The following is a 22,099-nucleotide window of genomic DNA, read 5'->3' on the forward strand; positions in this document are numbered from 1 at the left end:
TGTCTGCGTGGGTTTCCTCCGGGTGCTCCGGTTTCCTCCCACAGTCCAAAGATGTGCAGGTCAGGTGAATTGGCCATGCTAAATTGCCCGTAGTGTTAGGTAAGGGGTAAATGTAGGGGTATGGGTGGGTTGCGCTTCGGCGGGGCGGTGTGGACTTGTTGGGCCGAAGGGCCCGATGGCAATAAACTTGAGCATGAGGAAAAGGTTATTTACCTTCCAAAACAATCCTGAGTCTTGGATCACTTTCCTTGAGCCAAAATGCTATGGAGCACTGAGGCTAGTTTCATTCCTACTATTTAAACCTGGTTATCTGTCCGTTTTTTTGAAGGTTCGTCAGTGTGTTGTTTATCCTATTGGTGAGCTGTGGGGTGGGGTCAAACTCCCTCTTTTGGTAGGTGTTGGTATCTGCAAGTAGTTGTTGTGCTTTTTGGATGTAGTCTGCTTTGCCCAGGATGACCGTCATTCTGCCTTTGTCTGCTGGTAGTATGACAGCTGGAACTGACAACTGGAAGCGGCAGATTCAAACCACTACAAATGCCGGAGGAAACATCACAGAAGCGCTTCACAGGAGGATCCCAAGCACTGAGGATGTCACCGAGACAGGGGACGAAACGTCTGCAACACAAATTCCCAGCTCGGCGAACAGAACCACAACAACTAATATTTAATATTTGCATATCATTGAACAGCCATAATATATTTCAAAAATGAAATTAAGAGTGTGTGGTATTTTCCCTGATGACCACTATGAGTACCTTGTGATATTTTCCACTTCTATGGGACTGAGTAAAGTTTGTTTGAGGTAGTTTACTGCCACTAATCTTCCTTTGTCTTTCTGAGTCGATCTTGGGCCAATCTAGTGTTTAGTGATAGAAGATGCACCGCTGTACAATACCTACAACAGAAGCTCAGTCCTTAGATAACTTAGACAATTTATTGCACAATCACAGTAAGTAAAGCTACATTTGTACAGGAATAGTTATTAAGACAGAAAGAAGCTGGTACATAGGTACCTGCCCCTTCTGAATGCTGGAGTAGAACTCATTGTCTGCTCCCACAGATTCTGAGGAATGGGTGGAGCCAATGGAACATTTATATTAACACCTTCAGAACCATTACCTTGTACAACAGAATGTGGTGCAGGTGATTGACTAACAGTCCTTTCATCTTCAGCACCTGGGTCTCAGTCTGATCAAAGGTTGAGATGTGGACATCTCATCAAGGCTGGCATTTATTTCCCGTCCGCAGTTATGCCTTAAGATGCTGGTGATGGGTAAAATGAATTTGTGTGATGCATGTACACAGGCCGGTCTTTTAAGGAGGGAGTTCCAGATTTTTGACTCAGCAACAATGAAGAAACAATGATATATGTTCCAATCCAGAGTAATGTGTGATTTGGAGAGCAACTGGTCAGTGATTCTAATGGATCTAATCTTTACCCTTCCAGGTATTAGAAGTTACAGATTTAGGAGCCATTAAAATTGAACTGTTGAATAAGTGTAAATCCTGAATAAAATGAATCGCTTTCATCACATTTGGCACAAGTTGACAAAAATGTTAAATAAAAACCAAAATAACTGTGGATGCTGGAAATCAGAAACAAAACAGAAATTACTTGAAAAGTTCAACAGGTCTGGCAGCATCTGTAGAGAGAAATCAAAGCTGACATTTCAGGTAGAGTTACTCAAAACTTGAAACGTTAACTCTGATTTCTCTCCACGATGCTGCCAAACCTGCTGAGCTTTTCCAACAATTTCTGCTTTTGTTGTTGACAAAAATGTTCCCTGATCAATTTTTCATCCTCTCCTAATTACTTTTCTGATCTAATTTAGGGTATAACTTTTCCCGAGAAAGTATTTCTACTCGGGAAAAGAAAGTCTTAACATACCATAGAATTATTGAAGCCTTCAAATTTGCGTTTGCGGAAAGAAGCAAGTTGGAATATCCAACATCTAGTGACCATACAAAGGTAAATATATTAAATCTGAGAGTAATTCTGAAAGTACGTTTATTGTATTAACAGCTGCACCCACTAGTTCTCTACCAAATTTCACTTTGTTTTTCATTTTAGGCAAATGTTTGTGACAATGTTTTTTCATTATAACTTCCATACATCTGTATTTATAATGGAAATTCCTTACGTAAGTTGTCCCATGATAATTGAACACTCTCAGCATTGTTGCAGCTCCCTATTACATTTTCTAGTTCACACATTTTTATTGCATCAGATGATGACTGATCTGATGACTTGGCAATCTGCAAACCCCTGATAACCTTTCACCCACAGGATCATAGGAATAGGAGGAGGCTATTCAGCCCCTTGAGCCTGTTCCGCCATTCAATGAGATCATGGCTGATCTGTGGTATAACTCTGTAAGGTAAAAACAATGACTGCAGATGCTGGAAACCAGATTTTGGATTAGTGGTGCTGGAAGAGCACAGCAGTTCAGGCAGCATCCGAGGAGCAGCAAAATCGACGTTTCGGGCAAAAGCCCTTCATCAAGAATAAAGGCAGAGAGCCTGAAGCATGGAGAGATAAGCTAGAGGAGGTACCTGCCTTTAATACTTTTGCTTAACAAAGAAAATCTATTTCAGATTTAAAATTAGCAATTGACCCAGCATCCACTGCCATTTGTCGAAGGGAGTTCCAAACATTTACTGTCCTTTGTGCTTCCCAACACCTCCCTCGAACAGTCTGGCCCAGTTCATCCTTGCTTAACATGAACCTTTCTATCTTTGCCTTAAAATTATTCAAAGACACTGCTTCCACAACCTCTTTAGGAAGTGATTCAAAAACTCATAACCCTTCTTGAGAAATAAATCTCCTCAGCACATTGAGTATTTTTAAACTATGACCACCAGGTCACGATTCTCCCAAAAGAGGAAACATTGTCTCCATATCCACTTTTTCAAAACCCCTCAGGATCTTGTTTATATCAATCAAGTTGCCTCTCACGGTTCTAAACCCCAGTAGATAAAAGCCTGACCTGTCCTTTCCTCGTGTCAATATGAGTCCCTTTTCTGCATCCACTCTCACTAAAATAGATGTCTCCAAAATCCTGCCTGAAATTTTTGGTTCTTTACTTGTTAAGATTAACTTTCAGGGAAGTATTTTGCTTGACGTGAAGTTGCTTTTCTGTTTATTCACTCACGGGACACAGGCATCACTAGCTGGGCCAACATTTATTGCCCATCCCTAGTTGCTCTTGAGAAGGTGGTAGTGAGCTGCCTTCCTGAACTGCTGCACAATCTGTGCCGCGAGTAGATCTCTGTAATTTAAATGACTGAAATAATTAATAGACTGCAGCTTACACATTGGGTAAGCAATCTTTAGGCTGTGTGAACACACCCAAGTGAGTGCTGGATTAAAGCTCTGCTGCTGAACCTCCCATCACAATCAATTAGGGAAATACTGTAAGAATATTTGTAGTCAGCTTTAAAGCATATCACTAATCTGATCAGAAGCTTATGTGATCAGAAAGCCACTTCATGTCCCAACCTCCAAGGAAATAATTTTCTTTATTCATTCACGGGATGTGGGTATTGTTGGCCTGGCTAGCATTTATCGCTCATCCCTAGTTGCTCTGAGAAGGTCAGGGTGAGATGCCTTCTTGAACCACTGCAGTCTATAAATTAAACCCCACCATCTGAGCCAATTGGAGTTCATCTGGCTTTTATTTTGCTTCAAAGGAGTTTGAATTTGATTGACTATCTTGGCAGCTGAAGCGGCGCCAGCGTGTGGAAATCCCTCATGATGATGGGAGTTGAAGCTTTCTTATTTGCCCCGGGTTGCTGATTATGGGCATGATTTGTTTAAGATGGTAGGCCCCTCTTCCGAATTTTCCTGCACCCATCAATTCCTGCCTCCAGCTTCTTTCTCAGGCAGTCTGACCAAGCTGCGAAAAAGTCAATTTTATCTGTTGCATTGTAACATTTAATGCACGGAATGTTCCAGTGTTTGAGACATTTGCTCTGGCCAATAGCAAGGGTGGGACACTCTTGGAGCATTTTGTCACCCAGATCAATTCAAGAGTCAGGATGCGGCAGTTTGTGTGAGTGAGAAAGTGACAGAGACAGTGACCCCATTTTTCTTTTATTCATTCACAGGATGAGAGTGTCGCTGGCCATGCTAGCATTTATTGCCCATCTCTAATTACATGTTCTTAAGGTGCTGCTGTTAGCTGGCTCTATGCAGTTAGGTAAAGGATGGCCCGTGGCATTGGCATTCCATTCCGAGCAGCTCATGAACTGAAATTATGCCAATGATCAGATGTCATGGTAGTGAAAGCAACAAATGCTAGAAATCACAATAGGTTGGGCAGCATCCATGGGGAGAGTGCAAGCTAACATCTCGAGTTCTACTTGACAGTCCATCAGAGCTGAGGGTCATATTGATTGTCACCTCTTCCATTAGGGCAGAAAATACAAAAACTTAAACACACATACCAACAGGTTCCAGAACAACGTCTTTCCATTGTTGTTAGACTCCTAAATAGACCTCTCTAATTTCAAATCTAATGCTGATCTTGCTTTTTGTACACCTTCTTTGCAGGCATAACTTTGTATTCCTCGCTCTATTCAATCCCCTATGATCTTTGCATGGTATGATCTGACTGGACTGCACACAAAACAAAACTTTTCACTGCACTTAGGTACTTGTGGCAATAATGAATCAAGTCAAATGAAGTCAAATTGAAATTGGCTGACAGTATCAAAGAGCAACTTTTAATGACACTGGTATTAGGTCATTGAGAATTTAATTGCTGTTTAGTGAGAGATGCTTGAAGATTGGAAAGCGCTTGTAAATGATTGGGTCCAGGTAAGGCAATTAGAGTGTGACATGACGGGCTTTCTTTTTTATTTAGGACACTTGTTTGGGTAAAGTCTGTTCCCAAAATAATTTTTGGAAGTGATTTGTGTGCATAAGGGCTTATCATTAAGAATAATAACATGTTCTAATTCTTATTTATTTTAATTGTTAAACAGGTCAATGAAATGATCTCAAAAGCAAGTGATATTAGAGAAAAGATCAGTAACAGTCACACCCATGAGAATATTGATTATTATGGGATAAAGTGCTTTTTACCCGGCCAGGATGGAACATCTCACCTATCTGTTGTAGCACAAGATGGCAGTGCAGTGTCTGTCACCAGCACTATTAATGGTCGGTAAGTACTTCCTACATTTATTGATGTAAAGAAAACCACCAAACGTCAGCCTCAATCATTATATTTACATTACTACTGGCAATCAAAGAACTGAGGATAGATCCAACTGACGATGGGGACTATGGCAGAAGGAGGTCATTTCGTCCAGGACCTCCTGCAGCCTTATCACTTCCTCAACCACTACTTGTCCCACCACCTATTTTTGTGTCGTATGCCTTGAGTGAGGAGAGGGAGGTGACGAGTTACAATGGTTAGGGCTGTCAATGCAATGAGGGCTGGGGCAGCTGAAGGAGAGGCCACCAATACTGGAATAAATTTTCTGAGGAAGGGTCACTGGAACCGAAACATTAACTCTGATTTCTCTCCACAGATGTTGCCAGACCTGCTGAGTTTTTCCAGCAACTTCTGTTTTTATTTTTGTGTCTGGGATAAAGAGAACTGGTGTACATTGTACATTGTGCCTGTACTGGCTGTTTGAATGAACTGCCATACCTTAATTTACAATCTATGTTTGTTCATGGTGATGTGTTTATCTTTAAGCACCTGCCTAATGCTCTTTTAAAACTACCTATTGAATCAGCTTTGACCACCTTTTCAAGGTAAGATTTCCAGATTTCAACCACTTCCTGACTAAAAACATATCTCCTCATTTCCCCTTTTGTGCTTTGACTAAATGAATTGAATTTATGTTGACTATTAATGTTGAATCCATTCCTTCTGGTTAATGGTCCTTTGTCAAAGGGAATGGATTTGGCCTGTTATGCCAAGAGAACTTCTCATTATGTGGAAAACCTCCATTATGTCAACTTTTAACCTTTGTTCCAAGGAAAGTAGTGCAAATATTTCAAACTCCTCCTCATTCCTGGTAACACCCTGATAAAGCTCCTCCCCATCTTTTCTCAGACTTCACATCTTTCCCAAAATGCAATGCACAGAATTGTCCACAAAACTTCCTTTGAGGCCTTGCCAACCTGAAAGTTGAGCAAAACATAATGTGGCATATGTCTGATGGATGCTCATAATGGAGATTTGTGACTCCATCAAGGCAACTAAAGAAAAATAAACCTGGAGTTGAAATTACATGAAGGGTTGAATGAGATGGATTTGGAAAAGTGAAAAGTTGACAGACCACAAACAAGCCACTTAGATCACATCCCAGGAAGAAATTGCAGAGATGACATGCCATTTTTCTCTATTCAGGTTCATGCTATGAGCGAGTGAAAACTACTGCAGAGTAAATTAGTCAATACTCAGCCCAGATCATATTGATAACACAGAATTCTCTAGGCCTCTCTGGAATGGCCATTTGTTTCAATTGCACATTACAGAGTAGGGTGAGTTAGCTCAGTTGGCTGCACAGCTGGTTTATGATGCAAAAATGTGGGTTAATTTCCCACACTGACTGAGGTTACCACAAATGTCTCTCCTTCTCAAAATCTCCCCTTGCTTGAGGAGAGCAGCCCCATGGTTTGGTGGAAATTTGGTAAGTGAATGTTTTCCCTTTTACCAAACACCATTGTCTTGATGCTTTGTCTATCAAATGACAATAGGGCAATTTTTTGAGTTAATCTTCAGGGGTTCTTTGCTTTATAAATAGTTATTCCTCCAGGTGGAAAACCCACTAAAACTGGCAAATGAGACATACTGGGATGACCCATGTTTTATACTTCAAAATGCAGCTCCAGTAGAACCAGTCCTTTCATCTCCAAGTATGATTGGCTTTTTATAGGTTTCTGTCCCCTCTGGACTTCAGATGATCAAACTTACACAAGACCTTTACTATCTCTGGAAGTGCAGCGACTCTCAGCCACCTGATCCTGAGAATTGTATCCCTTTCCCAAAATATAGGACAGCTTGCTGTGTTTTCTTTTTGGGAAAGACGTATTACATCTGAGAGGGACATCCAAGCCTTGATACCTATAATGTAACATGGATCTTCCCCACCCTAAAGCAGTGGAGTCCTGACCTGGCTCGGTCAGTGAGACAACTTTGTAATCCTCAAGGTAGTTCTTTGCCTGATGCATTTGATTAAAAAGGGTCAACAGTCTTTTTTAAATCTCTGCTTTTATTCTTTGTTGACTGACTTTGTCCACCAACTGCACATTTCTGTAATATGTCTGTCTATCAGGTGATTCCACAGCTCCCTCACCCCACCTCACCCCTATCATCAGAGAGTCTTCAAAATAAATGTCTTTAAATGTGTTTGAGGTTGTCTCTGAAAATGAGGCAATCAGCTTCAGTAGCCTAGTTCTGTTGAAAGTGTAAGAGATAGATAATCACAATATGGTTAAATTCAATGGGATCACCTACAGTTTGTTTTCAATACCTTTTTAAAGATTGGTTTCCAAGTTATTTTAATTTGACAGATTCTCACAAGGAAAATACCGAATATCATTAACAATGGAACATGGCTAAGTTGAAAATTCAGCTATTGCAATCTGAACCGAAAGAAATAATTGATTTGTAAATTAGAATAATCAGCTTTTTTCCATTTACAAGTGAAAATTACTTTGTTCTGAGTATTGTTTTATATTTTGCAGTTTTGGATCATTTGTACGTTCGAATGTGACTGGGATAATATTTAATAATCAGATGGCAGACTTTTCACAATATGAAGATAACAAGAGTCTACCACCATGTTCTCAAAATTATGTGCAACCTGGTATGTTCATGTTTAATGTTTTAAATCCAAATAGTTTTTGAAGAAGGATCTACATAATGGCTACTGCATAGATGAAGATTGCATTTTTCTGAGATCTTTATAGATATTTTTGCTAGAATTATGCAAATGTGTACATATGAGACAAAACTTAATTTTACTTTTGTTAATGAAGTTATGCATTCGCTGGCAACTTATGCTCCCTTTAAGTCACAAATCTGCTTTGACATTCTGGAACATTCCTGAGCTCCTGCTGCTGTGGAATCTGCTCCACTAAGATCATGGGGTGAATTTCACAACTTCAACACACCACCACCAAAATGGTCCACCCGCAGGGAACATATCGAGCACAGCTTGGTGTTGCTGATGGGAGATTGATTTTGGGCACAGTCAGTTACACTGAAGTGTGTGAAGTGCTTAAAACTTGTGACAAATAACATATCAGAGCCGTCTTCAATGAAAGGGCGGACTTATTTTTTGACCCATTGGTCTTTGGAAGGGGCCGGCTTGGTGGATTTTCACACCTTTTCTATGATGGTCTGTATTTTTCCTTTTGGACTGGTCATGGTATCTGGAGGGAGCATGCTTTAAGTAGGTCTTTAGAAAATATGATATGATTGAAAACACAAGAGGTTGAAGTGATGAAGCAGAGAATAACCACATTGAATATACAGTCCCCTAATAACAATTACTGCAAAATACTCACTGCATTTTAAGTAATTATAGAAGCAGTATAAGCTAGATTCGGATGATTATTTGGACAAGAGATTGACACCAGGAAAATAAGTGCGAGCACGATGGGCCACATGGCCCCCTTTGGCACTGTAATAATTCTGTGATTTGATAACTTTGAGCTGAGAAAATAGGTTAGGTTAATAATGAAATGACTCAACTAACGGCATTTATAATTTTCCATTAGGCAGAAGACCTTTCTCTGCTATGTCTCCAGCGATTATACTTGACAAAGATAAAAAGGTGAAAATGGTGGTTGGAGCTTCGGGTAGCGCCCGGATCATCACAGCAACTGCTTTGGTATGTACTGCAAATGGAACTTGTAATGGAATCATATGGATTGAAAGAATCTTGAGTCACATACAAAGCTATTGATCAAGGGAAAGCTATTGAGTTCAATGAATCCATTCCTCCAATATTTCCACCCTGCTCTCCAGTAAATCATTTGAGGAATTGGTGTTTTATGGAGGGCATGTGGAATGGGGGGTAACTGAGCACAGATAAAACTTCAAGATTAACAACAATCTCTCTCTCCCCTTAAAGTGAATCAAATTGTAACTTTTAGTAGCAGCACTACTCCCTCTGTACATCTTACATATGTCTGATGGTGACTTCCAATCAAATGGCCTTACCTACACCCAAACAACTTTCTCTACTCAGTATTTTAACCAGCGCATTGTTTAATTTGTTCCAAATGACATCAATAGAATCACAGAATTGAAGTATCAACCTGAATACTTAACAAATCTTACATTATCACAGGAAACATTCCCCTCCATTTAATTCATGAGAAGTATTGATCCCCAGAACAGGTTTGCTTTGTGCAAATTATGATTGACATGAAATAATATATTTGACCAGTTAAAATTTACATACTTTTAATGAGAATTAAAACCAAAGCATGTTCTTAGGGAAATGGCCCTCCACATCTAATTTTATTCCTTTCCCAATCTATAATGTAATATCTGAATATCTGTTGTGGTTCTGTTCGCCGAGCTGGAAATTTTTGTTGCAAACGTTTCGTCCCCTGTCTAGGTGACATCCTCAGTGCTTGGGAGCCTCCTGTGAAGCTCTTCTGTGATCTTTCCTCCGGCATTTATAATGGCCTGTCCCTGCCGCTTCCGGTTGTTAGTTTCAGCTGTCCGCTGTAGTGGTTGGTATATTGGGTCGAGGTCGATGTGTTCGTTGATGGAGTTTGTGGGTGAGTGCCATGCTTCTAGGAATTCCCTGGCTGTTCTTTGTTTGGCTTGGGGACGAAACGTTTGCAACAAAAATTTCCAGCTCGGCGAACAGAACCACAACAACGAGCACCCGAGCTACAAATCTTCGCACAAACTTTGAATATCTGCATATCTTTCATAAACAGCTTCAAAATCTTCAATCTTTTTAATTCCCTTTTATATTGTCCCCTAATTGGAGTATCCTTCTCTGGAGCATGCGAAGCAGTAACATTGAAATGGCAATGATGCTTTCTGCTTTTAAATAAGGAGCGATTTTTTTTAAATTACGTACCAGTACTGGAGGAATGTAATTGAACTATTTAGGTCAAGTTTTATGACTGTTATTCAGAGTTGTGCACTGCTAAGGTGGATAAAATATATCGCTATAAATAGTAGGATTGCTTATTATCTATTTTAAGAGCAAAAGGTTGGAATTACTCACATTTGAAATGAATATTGCTCTACAATACTGAAAACTTCGGTAAACTGTGAAAATAGATGGCAATTTTTGTTGTTTGCAAATGTATCTTAAATGTTGCAACTTACAATTCTTCAAAATCGCGTTATTGGATCCTTCACACATGGGTAGGTTTAGATGAAAACATCCGTTCAACCCATTTGATATTAAGAAAATAATTGGCAGAAGAGGGGGGAAGATGTAGAAATGTTTTTGATAATATGCAATGATCTGGACTGTGTTCACTGAAAGGAAAGTTGGAAACATTTTTCAATATTGACTTTCAAAAGGAATGTGAAATACACTTGAAAAGGAAAAAAAATGAGGAAGCAACATAGAACAGTGCAGCACAAGAACAGGCCCTTCAGCCCAACATGTCTGTGCCAATCACAATGCCATTCTGAACTAATCCCACTAGCCTGCACATGGTCCACATCTTTCTTTCACTGTAATGTCTAAGTACCTCTTAAATATTGCTATTGTATCTGGTCTACCACCTCCCCGGCAGTGTGTTTCAAACAATACCACCCGAAAAACGTGCCTCACATGTCTCCTTTAAAATTTCCTCCCTCTCACCTTAAACCTATGCACCCTAGTATTTGACGTTTCCATCCTGAGATTTAGTCCCTGTGTCGGCCTCCAAGGACTGGTAGCAAGCTAAAGGATGCTCAATGATTTTGTTTGTACACTGTGAGGCAGAGGCTGAGGGAAGGCAGGTTGATGAAAAGCATGGATTCTTCACCTGCAGCATGCGCTTCTTACCACAGTACAGGGAAAGGCTAAAAGGCCTTTTTCTGAGCTGCAGGGCAGTGAATGTATTTTCCAATGCTGACTTCTAACCACCCTCTTCATCAACCTATTTTGCCCCAAGACACCACAGCCCTGTCAATAATCAAGACACATGTCCAATATAGGAGAAAGTGAGGACTGCAGATGCTGGGGATCAGAGCTTAAAAATGCGTTGCTGGAAAAGCGCAGGAGGTCAGGCAGCATCAAAGGAGAAGGAGAATCGACATTTCGGGCATAAGCCCTTCTTCAGGAATTCTTTCCTGAAGAAGGGCTTATGCCCGAAATGTTGATTCTCCTTCTCCTTTGATGCTGCCTAACCTGCTGCACATGTCCAATATGCAGAGACTTCAGTTTAACCCCACACACACAGAGCTGTGTACCTCACATCTGCCATACACTTCCAGTTATTCAGGACAAATTACCATAATCCAATAGAGGAAGTGAGGACTGCAGATGCTGGAGATCAGAATCGAGAGTGTGGTGCTGGAAAAGCACAGCAGGTCAGGCAGCAAGAGCTGCTACAGACCGCTGAGGAAGAAGCATCATCACTTGACCTGACAAATGCAGGCCCTAACACAGATATTAGAGATGTGCATATGGGGAAAGGCCAGAAAGTGGAGCTGAGGATTATCAGGTGAGCCAAGATTGAATTGAATGGTGGAGCAGACTCAATGGGCTGAATGGCATACTTCTGCTCCGTGTCTTACAGTCTACCTGAGAGTCAGTGAAAACTAGAGGATCTCACCCAGGGCAGGGTGCAAGGACAGTTCCTGTGCCCATCACCAAAAGGTGAGCTTGAAGATGAGTTCTGCTGCAGAGGATTCTGATGAGGGCCAAGAATTGCTGAAGATTATGTATCCAAGATGCTTGCTGCATTGTCTGGTCTGGCAGGAATATCAAGCAATGTGGAGGAGTCTTTATCCAACCCTGTCCTCATCGAGCTGACCAGCCACCCAACCAGTCTCCTCTCACAGTCCCCAAACCCCTACTACCCACACTCACAAACGTAGCTCACACACCTCACAAACTCACAGACCCCACGTGCTCCTCCACTCACCCTCCCACATATCCACCCATACTCTCACTCTTCTTCCTGCACATTCCCTCACCTGCAAATTCCCTTACCCGCACACTCACCTACCGACTAAACAAACCATCTAACAATCATTCACTTACTCATTCCCTCAGCTACTCATACAGTCAATAAAGTACTTATTCACTCCCTCACCAACTCACTCTCGCCTACCCACCTACTGTCACACTCACTCAGTCAATCATTCAAGTTCACTCACTCACCCACATATTCGCTCCCTCAAACATCCATCCACTCTCACTCACTCACCTTCACTCAGTCATCAACTAACACATTCTCAATCACTCACACAATGACACACTCCCTCATTTTTTTTAGATTACTTACAGTGTGGAAACAGGCCCTTCAGCCCAACAACTCCACACTGACCCGACAAAGCGCAACCCACCCAGACCCATTCCCCTACATTTACATTCCCCTGCCCTTAACACTATGGGCAATTTAGCATGACCAATTCACCTAACCTGCACATTTTTGGACTGTGGGAGGAAACCAGAGCACCCGGAGGAAACCTACGCAGACACGGGGAGAATGTGCAAACTCTACACAGTCAGTCGCCTGAGGCGGGAATTGAACCCGAGTCTCTGGGGCTGTGAGGCAGCAGTGCTAACCACTATGCCACCAGGCCGCCCACTGACAAACTCACTTGCTCTCACTCACTAACACCCTCAGTCACCCACACATGCTCCCTCATTCACATGAGACGCCCATTCATTCCATCAAAACCCTTTAAAGCCTTTAAAACTCGCCGGTTGTAAAAAGGGGACGTAGCCATATTGCTGCCCCTCTTTGCTGTTACTCTCTGTGATCGACTCTTTGAAGGATTGTTCTGCCGATGGATAGGGGACGTACACAGGTACGGTCACGGTTATCTTTACAGTCAGCAGTGATATCACCAGCACTACCACTCACCAGAGGGTTAGAGAATCATAAACACCTACAGCATGAAAGAGAAGGAGAGCATTAGTCCATTGTAACGGTACCATTTCTTTGAAGAAAGTACCAATTAGTTGTATATATCCTGCTCTTACCTCATGGCCTTGTCTGCATTTATGTTTGATATAAATTCAATTCTCTTTTGAAAGTTACAATTGATTCTGATTCCTCCCATCATTCTAGTTCATTTTCAAACAGAAATGACTAATGCCTAATTTCATTAAACTATTCAATAAATGAGCAAATAATGAAGCTGGGATCTTGTTAAGTAACATGTTTCTCTTGTTCAATAGGTTATAATTAATGTTCTTTGGTTTGGTGATGATGCTTGCGAGGCAGTGAACAAGCCAAGGATTCATCACCAATTAATACCAAATTTTGTGCAGTTTGAGTCTGAGGATCTGGCATCAAATGAAGCGGAGGTTAGTAAACTGTCAAAGAAATTCAAACAATTAAACCTCACAGTCGAAGAGTATGGTGCTGGAAAAGCACAGCTAGTCAGGCAGCATCCGAGAAGCAGGAGCGTCAGCGTTTTGGGTGTGAGTCCAATCCCTGGCTGTGCTTTTCCAGCACCACACTCTTCAACTCTGATCTCCAGCATCTGCAGTCCTCACTTTCTCCGAATTAAATCTCACAGGGAATTCAAATCAAACAATAGTTACAACACTATTTGGCCTTTCATGTCTCTGCTGGTTCTCTGAAGGAGCAGTTTACCAAGTGTCACTGCCCTCCCTTTACCCTGTAACCTAACACATTCCTCCTTTTCAGACAATGACCCTGACCCCTTCTGAAAGCCCCAAGTGGAGCTACCTTCTCCAGATTCTCAGAAAGTGCATTCCAGATCTCAACAAATCACTGCATGGAAAAGGTTTTGTTTAGATTGCCTTCATTTCTTTTGACTATTAGCTTAAATTCATGTCCTCTGCTTCTCGATCCTTTCAGCAATGGGAACAGTTTCTCTCAATCTGCTCTGTCCAGACCCCTTCATCAAACTTCCTCTCAGCTGTCTCATCTTGAAGGAAAACAGTCCCAATCTCTCCACATAACCAAAGTTCCTCATCTCTTGAGAATTTTTAATTCATTCAGGGGATGACTGGATCACTGGCAAGGCCAGCAGTTTTTACCCATCCCAGAGAGCAGTTAAGAGCCAACCTCATTGCTATGGGTATGGAGTCACATGTGGTTCAGACCAGGTAAGGATGGCTATTTCCTTCCCTAAAGGACATTCTTAAACCAGATGGGCTTTTTCAACAACGAACAATGGATTCATGATCATCATTAGACTCTTAATTCTAGATTTTCATTAAATTCAAATTCCACCATCTGCTGTGGCAGGATTTGTACCTGGGTCTCCAGAATATTACCTGGGTCTCTGGCACCTAACCTCTAAAACACACTTGCAGCAATGCGTCGGCACCTAACCTCAAAAAGCGAATCCTCTCTGGATTAACAGTCCAGTGATAACGGCAGCAGGCCATTGCTTTCCCTATCATTTTATGAATCTTTTCTGAACACTCTTTGATATCTTCGCTTTTGTCATAAAGTGTGATGCCTAGAACAGGGCACCAGTTGACACTAAACCAGTATATCATTCAACTTTAACATAACTGCCTTGATTTTGTACCCTATGAGCCTCGTGATAAAGCCTAGGGTGCCACATATTTTATGAACTTCTCCCTCAAACTGCTTTCAATTATTTATGCAGATAGAAATCCAGATCTCATTGTCCCTTCACCCTTTTTAAAATTGTACCCTTTATTTAATATTGTCCTTCTGTAGCCTTTGCTTCACACATCTCTGTGTTAAATTTCATCTGTCCCCTCCACATTCATTTCACCAAGGTTAAAATATCTTTTTAGAATTCTACTCTGTTCTCCTGGTCACAACGCTTCCAAGGTTTAGTATCTTCTGCACATTTTGACATTGTGCCCAGTACACAAGTTTCTAGGTCCTTTATATATATCAGGGAGATCAGGGGGTCAGTCCTAACACTGAGCCTTGGGTTACACACTGAAACATCTCCCTCCAATTCAAATGATCATTCACCACCACTCTTTGTTTTCTGTCACTCATGCAATGTTGTATCCCTTGTAGTTTAAATACAATTAATTAACCTGGAAGTGACTATCAATATTGTCCCCATCTATTGTTTTTGAGTGATTTCCCACCACCATGACTAACCTGAGTGGTCTGTAGATGTTGGGCTAATCGTGATCCTTTTTTTTTAACAGGGGTGTAACATTTGTAATTCTCCAGTCCTCTGGTACTAGGCCTGTGTCAAAAAGAGGCTGGAAAATTATGGCTAGTGACTCTGCAATTTCCCCTCTCATCTCCCTCAATATCCTTAGATGCACCTTATACAGTCCTGGTACTTTGTCCACTTTAAGGGCAGACAGCCCATTCAAAATGTGCATCATATTATTTTTAACCTAACTGCCAGGCTTTGTTTATATTTTAAAACAGACAGGTTTAATTGGTCAGGGTATTACCCAGTGAAATGAATTAGTGAATAGCTGTCAAATACTTTGTTGAGTTGAAGCAAGCACCGTACAAGTATGTCTTCTTTCCATTTCCAAAGAGGGGCACCCTAACTATTAATGAATGTAGTTTCCCGTACATTGCTCCTGGTATGTAACACAGTAATCTTGATCTGCTGCATATTCCTTGTAGAGGGAGGAAGAGAGCTTCTTCAAGGAAGGCATCCTTGCAAGAGGATTCGTAGTAGGTTAAAATCTTCGAGGAGAAAGTGAGGACTGCAGATGCTGGAGATCAGAGCTGAAAATGTGTTGCTAGAAAAGCGCAGCAGGTCAGGCAGCATCCAAGGAACAGGAGAATCGACATTTCGGGCATAAGCCCTTCTTCAGGAAGAAGGGCTTATGCCCAAAACGTCGATTCTCCTGTTCCTTGGATGCTGCCTGACCTGCTGCGCTTTTCCAGCAACACATTTTCAACTGCTGCATATTCCTCCCAGTGTACTTCACGGTGATCCTGAACAACTCAGCTGTCATCCCAGTCTGTTTCACAATCCTCCTAATCTGCTTTCCAATGATCCTGTTCCATTTGGCATAACTCACTGGTCTTTTTTTAAACAAATATTTCTTTGATCTGCAAAACACTTTTTGGTAAAATGAAATCTCTCACAATGGCAAAGTGATGCAGTATAGGAATGTAGTCAGTTCTTTCACAACACTGCTATCCCTACAAAAGGATTATTCACCCTAATATTCAAAGTAATATTTTCTAACGCCCATGTTGAGTTCTTTCCAAAAGCTCCAGATGCTGTTAATAACTAGGAAATTGTCAGCACCAGTGAGGTTTATGAAACTGGTCATCAACAATGGGAAATCTGAAACTATCACTTGAATAATAATTGAATTCTGTTTTCATCATATCTTCTCGGATTCACTCACACTGATAGTCAGGATCAAAGAAAGACCTTGTTCTCTTTCTTCTGACTTTATTTCTCTGTTGCAAACTATCTAGACATTCTCTATTTAATCAACGGTAGGAAAGCCAAAACTTGCCCGAACATTCTTGCTCCTCCATTCTAAGCTCCAGATATCTTATTCTGCATATTCTCTCTTTATTTTTATTGTTGCAGTATTGATCCATTTTCCTGTGTTGGAATAAAGTATTTTATTTCATCTTGCTCCATCTTCAAAACCTTCTCTCTTGATTTATCTCCCTTTAATTTCTGACCTTGGAGAAATCTCATCCAAACCCCTTCATCATGGTTTCTCAAAAGGTGCTTTGAGAACACGATCTTAGACGATAATACGGACCTGACCGTTCTAGCTTGAAACCATTTTCTATTTCTGTATTTGTTTCTCCCCAGCTTCGCTTGTTCCGTAAGGAAATAGAAGATGCTCTAAAGAAGAAAATCCATGCGAGTGGATTTGCCGATATGCCCTCAGTGGTGCAAGCAATTGTACGAGAAGGGAATCTATGGCATGCTGTTTCAGACACCAAGCGTAAAGGTGGTTGTCCTGCAGGCTACTGACATACTCACAAATCTATTTAATTCTATTATATAATACCATTGTGTGAAACATGAAGTGGAATACTTCAACCAACATGAGTAAGGTTTTGCCTGTGAGTTATCACTGCTACATGAATTGCTAAAGACCTTAATATTGTGAACCATGCTGAAACATACTGGTGAAAGCTAGCAAGCCTCATGCTATGATGCATCCATCAGGGTCTGAAATCTTTTGTCTTTAAATTAAAGGGAGCAGCTAATCTCAGCAAAAATCCTCACCATTGTGGGCACATTGAAGACTTGGGTGTGAACTGTGCACAAACTTCCAAACATCGATTTTGTTAGAAAATGGAGCTTGCCAAAAATATTCAAGTATGCATTTGGCAGCAGTGGAAGTGCTAAATTGGAAATTCTAATGACAATATGTCTTTATCAAAGACTGTAATAATCATAATGTGGCATAACATACACTGCAAACACTGGAAGCATAACCATATAATATTAAGATAAGATAGCGAGGTGCAGGTTAAAGTCTACTAGCAGTGAAGAGTGAAATTAGATGTGGATCTTAATTAACAAGCTGTATTTATTGAATACTTGGCCCATGAAAAGACAAACTAGAGAATATGTTAGATCTCTTTAGAAGGCAATAATATTACACTCTTTCAGTCCCTCTGAATTATTTTGTCAATCTTTTAATTAATGACCCATCACAGAATTGTAATTGATCAGTGTGATTAATTAAGCCATTATCTTTAATCCAAAGATACCTTTCTGAGATAAAATAGATAGATATACATGTGTATTTACACTCCAGTCTATAGAGGGAAGCTACCTTCAGGAGGAAATGTCTACATTTACAATGTTTGTCAATAGTGAAACTTGTTTTGGGATTGCACATAACTAAATATACTATATTCTGCTGCATTTAGTAATTAAGAGGAGCGAGCAGTGAAAAGTATTGAATATCTAGTCTACAGTTAAGGCCCGATTTCAAAGCCACACACTTGGCAGAAACTGTTTAATGCTTAAAGTAACTTGAGTAAGTAGCTACTCTGGCAACCCTCCTGTGATGTTAGGTTTCCATGAATACAGTTGAAACTTTCTTTGATTATGTAGATTAGACTTAAGTGACATAATCAGAGTGTGACTGCATCTAACCAGAGGTCTGTGCTGGTCGACAAGAAACATCAGAGACATCCAGAATGATATGTTGCTATTAATTGATTGCTTTTTAAGTTTTATTGTAGACCAAAAGGAACTGGAGAAGGAAATCCGAGAACATTCCTTTCTTCAGGCTTCCATTCCTGTACCTCATGGGCCACATTACCTGTGCCCCCCATCCATATCCAAACACTTGGCAAAATGCCAGCAAGCATTCCTTGTCAGCGCAGACAAGACCCTCAAGCCCCCGAGATGTCTTACAGCTCCCCACTGGCTTCAGTCAGGAGAGAACTGGAACTGATCAGATTCAGGAGCTCAAGCCTCCTGAACCTTAAACCGGAGAGACTGGGTTCCCAACCCACGACTCACCCCCTCCATTCAAATAGGGTCTGCAACTCTGTTATAAATAAATTCTCTTGTCCATCACCAAATGGCTAAAGATTTACCAAATGTGAGAGCATGACATAGATAGCATTGAAGAAGCTAAGCGTGATAAAGTAGACTTATGGACATGAATTTTTTGTGCCCCTCAAGCAAACTTAACCTGCACCTTCTCTGCCTCTGAGACACAGAATGACAGATGTTGTTTGGCCTGGAACTTTTGCCTCTTTCACATAGAGCTCTGGTTTGCATCACATTTCATGGGTCATGATGGAGTGGGGTGAGGAGTATGTGTGCAGGACAGGCTGTTTAGAAGCTTTTTTTATCGGAGACAAGCAGCTCAGCCTTCAGCAACATTGAAAGGTACCTAAAACTGACCCCTCAACTAATACACCCCCACCTTACATCAATGCCATCCTGTAACCTTCGGATTCCCATGCCCCCTTACTTGTCAACTTTCTTGGGGGACACAATGAATCACTGGATTAAAATATATCTACAATAAAATAGAGCATCCAATTGTGGCTTCTGACGGAGTCAACACACTTTTCACTTAGTTCAGAATTTCCCAATTCCTCAGCAATGGTCATGAACTTTTCAAGAAAGTATCTTTTTAGAGGACTTCTAAAACTCATGCCAGCACACCAAAGTAACAGAGAGGAGGAAATACACATTTCTTCTGGTCCTCACAGTAGGCAGCCCAATATCTGATGAAGTTCACTTGAGTTTTGCACTCAAGATCAACCCAAACTGCAAGAAGGTTAACTCAAAATGGCATGGAGTAGAGAAGGCAATGGACAATTGTTTTTTTCCCTTGGCAAATAAAACTAAATTCAGCTCTTTGCAACTCAATTCAGATCTTCAAAGAGAAAACCCAACCCGTGGTTTCTCGCTCATTTTACAGAAAAAAACGTGTTTTTTCATTATTACTGTGCCTGTTAAAATTTGAAATAATCAAATGTTGCATAACTCCATTTTCATATATATCTGAATAACTGCATTAGACCTTGTTTAATTGCACAACATCAAAACTCATGCAGCATTGCACATTTTAATTGTGCCACAGAATAGATTAGGAAGATGGAGAATGTATTTTGGACTAACAGATCAGCATTGCCCATAGCTGCCATGCGCTAATCTAGGTGTATTAAACTCACTGTATGTCCAATGATTTGGGAGGGATTGCTCTCATATATTTCTGTTCTCATGTTAATATTTTTGGGAAAAACACATCTATTCAATACATAGGAATTAAAGGTACCTACTTGTTCAAATATTTCTTCAAATAAAAACATAAAACACTACAAATTCACAGCGGATTGTTTAACTTACTGCTCCTTATGCGATCTTATGTCCGAATCAGGTTTGGATTTCCTGCCTGTTTGGTAATCTTTTTTTATCAATTTTAAATCTTCAGAATTTTCTTTGTGATTCCAACATTTCTTCCAGGAAGAATTAATCCTAACATTGTCAGGGGCCATCAATTTTAGTATATGTTATTATGTATATATTTATTTTGCAACTTCTAACATAATGGCCCAAAACTTTTGGTGTTCGGATAATCCTAAGGTATCCTGAAAGATGGACATGGAACTTCTCAGAAGTCCCAGTGTATTAACTATTCATTATAAACAATGACACTTTATATTTACAAAGTGCCTTCACATCTTCAAGATGTCCAAAGATATTTTCCAGTTAGGTAAAGTAATTTTGATGTGTAACTACTGTTCTTTTCTTCATTAATTCATGGGAAGAGTGTGTTGCTGGCTGGGCTAGCAATTTTTACCCATCCTTAGTGCCCTTGAGAAGGCGGTAGAGAACTGCCTTCTTGAACCACATTAAAATCACATGACACCAGGTTATAGTCCAACAGGTCTTCAAAATAAACCTGTTGAACTATAACCTGGTGTTGTATGATTTTTAACTTTGTCCACCCCTGTCCAACACCGACACCTCCACTTCTTGAACCATTGCAGTCTATGTGCTGTAAGTAGACACACAATCCCATTAGCAAAGGAATTCCAGGATTTTGACCCAGTGATAATAAAGGAACAGCAATATATTTCCAAAACAGGATGGTAAGTCAGGAGTGATCTGGATGGTTCCTTTTCTTTCTGCTTCTGTTTGAAATCCTGTCTTTTGGATACTAGGATGGTGCTGGAGAAAGGTGACTTTATACACTTTTCACTGTCCTGTATTCCTATACTTGAGTACATGTGAAAATAAAATATAAATCTAAAATAAAATATAAATCTAAAAATCTAAGTATCTTGGAAGAGAATTTGCAGATGATGGCATTTCCATGTATCTGATGTCCTTATTCTCGACAGTGGTGATTGTGAGCTTGGTAGGCACTATCTAGGAATTGAGCTACTCTTGGGAAATAAGGCAGGGCAGGTGACTGAGGTGTCAGTGGGGGAGCACTTTGGGGCCAGCAGCCATAATTCTATTAGTTTTAAAATAGTGATGGAAAAGGATAGATCAGACCTAAACAAGCTTTTTGGTTACCTCATTAAAAAACTCCAACAATCTGTGAGACATGACTTGCCTCACACAAAACCATGTTGACTATCTACAAATCATTCCTTATCTCTCCAAAAGCATGTAAATCCTATCTTTTTGAATCACCACCAACAATTACCCATCACCGATGTCAGACTCACAGTCAATAGTTTTTAGACTTTTCCTTACAGCTTTTCTTAAACAATGGCACAACATTAGCCACCCTCCAGTTCTCTGATACTTGACCATAATTCTATTAGTTTTAAAATAGTGATGGAAAAGGATAGATCAGATCAAAAAGTTGAAATTCTAAATTGGAGGAAGACTAATTTTGATGGTATTAGGCAAGAACTTTCAAAAGCTGACTGGGGGCAGATGTCCGGAGGTAAAGGGCCAGCTGGAAAATGGGAAGTCTTCAAAAATGAGATAGCGAGAGTCCAGAGGCACTATATTCCTGTTGGGTGAAAGGAAAGGCTGGTAGGTGTAGGGAAAGCTGGATGACTAGAGAAATTGAGGTTTTGGTTAAGAAAAAGAAGGAAGCACATGTTAGGTATAGACAGCAGAGATCGAGTGAATCCTTAGAAGAGTATAAAAGCAAGTACGAGAATACTTAACAGGGAAATCAGGAGGGCAAAAAGGGGACATGAGATAGCATTGGCAAATAGGGTTAAGGAGAATTCAAAGGGATTTTACAAATACATTAAGGACAAAAGGGTAACAAGAGAGAGAATAGGGCCTCTGAAAGATAGCAAGGCAGCCTTTGTGTGGAGCCACAGAAAATGGGTGAGATACTAACAAGTATTTTGCAACAGTGTTTACTGCGGAGAAGGACATGGAAAGATATAGAATATGAGAAAGTAGATGGTGACATCTTGAAAAATGTCCATATTGCAGTGGAGGAGATGCTGGATGTCTTGAAACACATGAATGTGGATAAGTCCCCAGGAGCTGATCAGGTGTACCCTACAACTCTGTGGGAAACTAGGCAAGTGATTGCTGGGCCCTTTGTACCATTGATA

At 40.5% G+C, this 22,099-nt stretch overlaps 1 protein-coding gene across 3 annotated transcripts in view; it reads left to right on the plus strand.

Annotated features, from left to right (window-relative positions):
• Positions 1-20,048, plus strand: part of LOC122563503 (glutathione hydrolase 1 proenzyme-like) — a 48,529-nt gene extending 28,481 nt beyond the window's left edge. For 2 of the 3 annotated variants that reach the window (XM_043717297.1, XM_043717298.1), the window contains exons 8-13: positions 1,833-1,969; positions 4,987-5,168; positions 7,709-7,830; positions 8,747-8,859; positions 13,348-13,476; positions 16,890-20,048. In XM_043717297.1, the coding sequence (XP_043573232.1) occupies positions 1,833-1,969; positions 4,987-5,168; positions 7,709-7,830; positions 8,747-8,859; positions 13,348-13,476; positions 16,890-17,054 (848 nt within the window). In that variant the 3' untranslated portion in view covers positions 17,055-20,048. The remainder of the gene's footprint in view (positions 1-1,832; positions 1,970-4,986; positions 5,169-7,708; positions 7,831-8,746; positions 8,860-13,347; positions 13,477-16,889) is intronic. The other variant, XM_043717299.1, reaches the window with a different exon arrangement.
• Positions 20,049-22,099: the final 2,051 nt, after the last annotated feature.

This window comes from Chiloscyllium plagiosum, chromosome 27 (assembly GCF_004010195.1).
Source record: "Chiloscyllium plagiosum isolate BGI_BamShark_2017 chromosome 27, ASM401019v2, whole genome shotgun sequence".
NCBI classification, from domain to species: Eukaryota; Metazoa; Chordata; class Chondrichthyes; order Orectolobiformes; family Hemiscylliidae; genus Chiloscyllium; species Chiloscyllium plagiosum.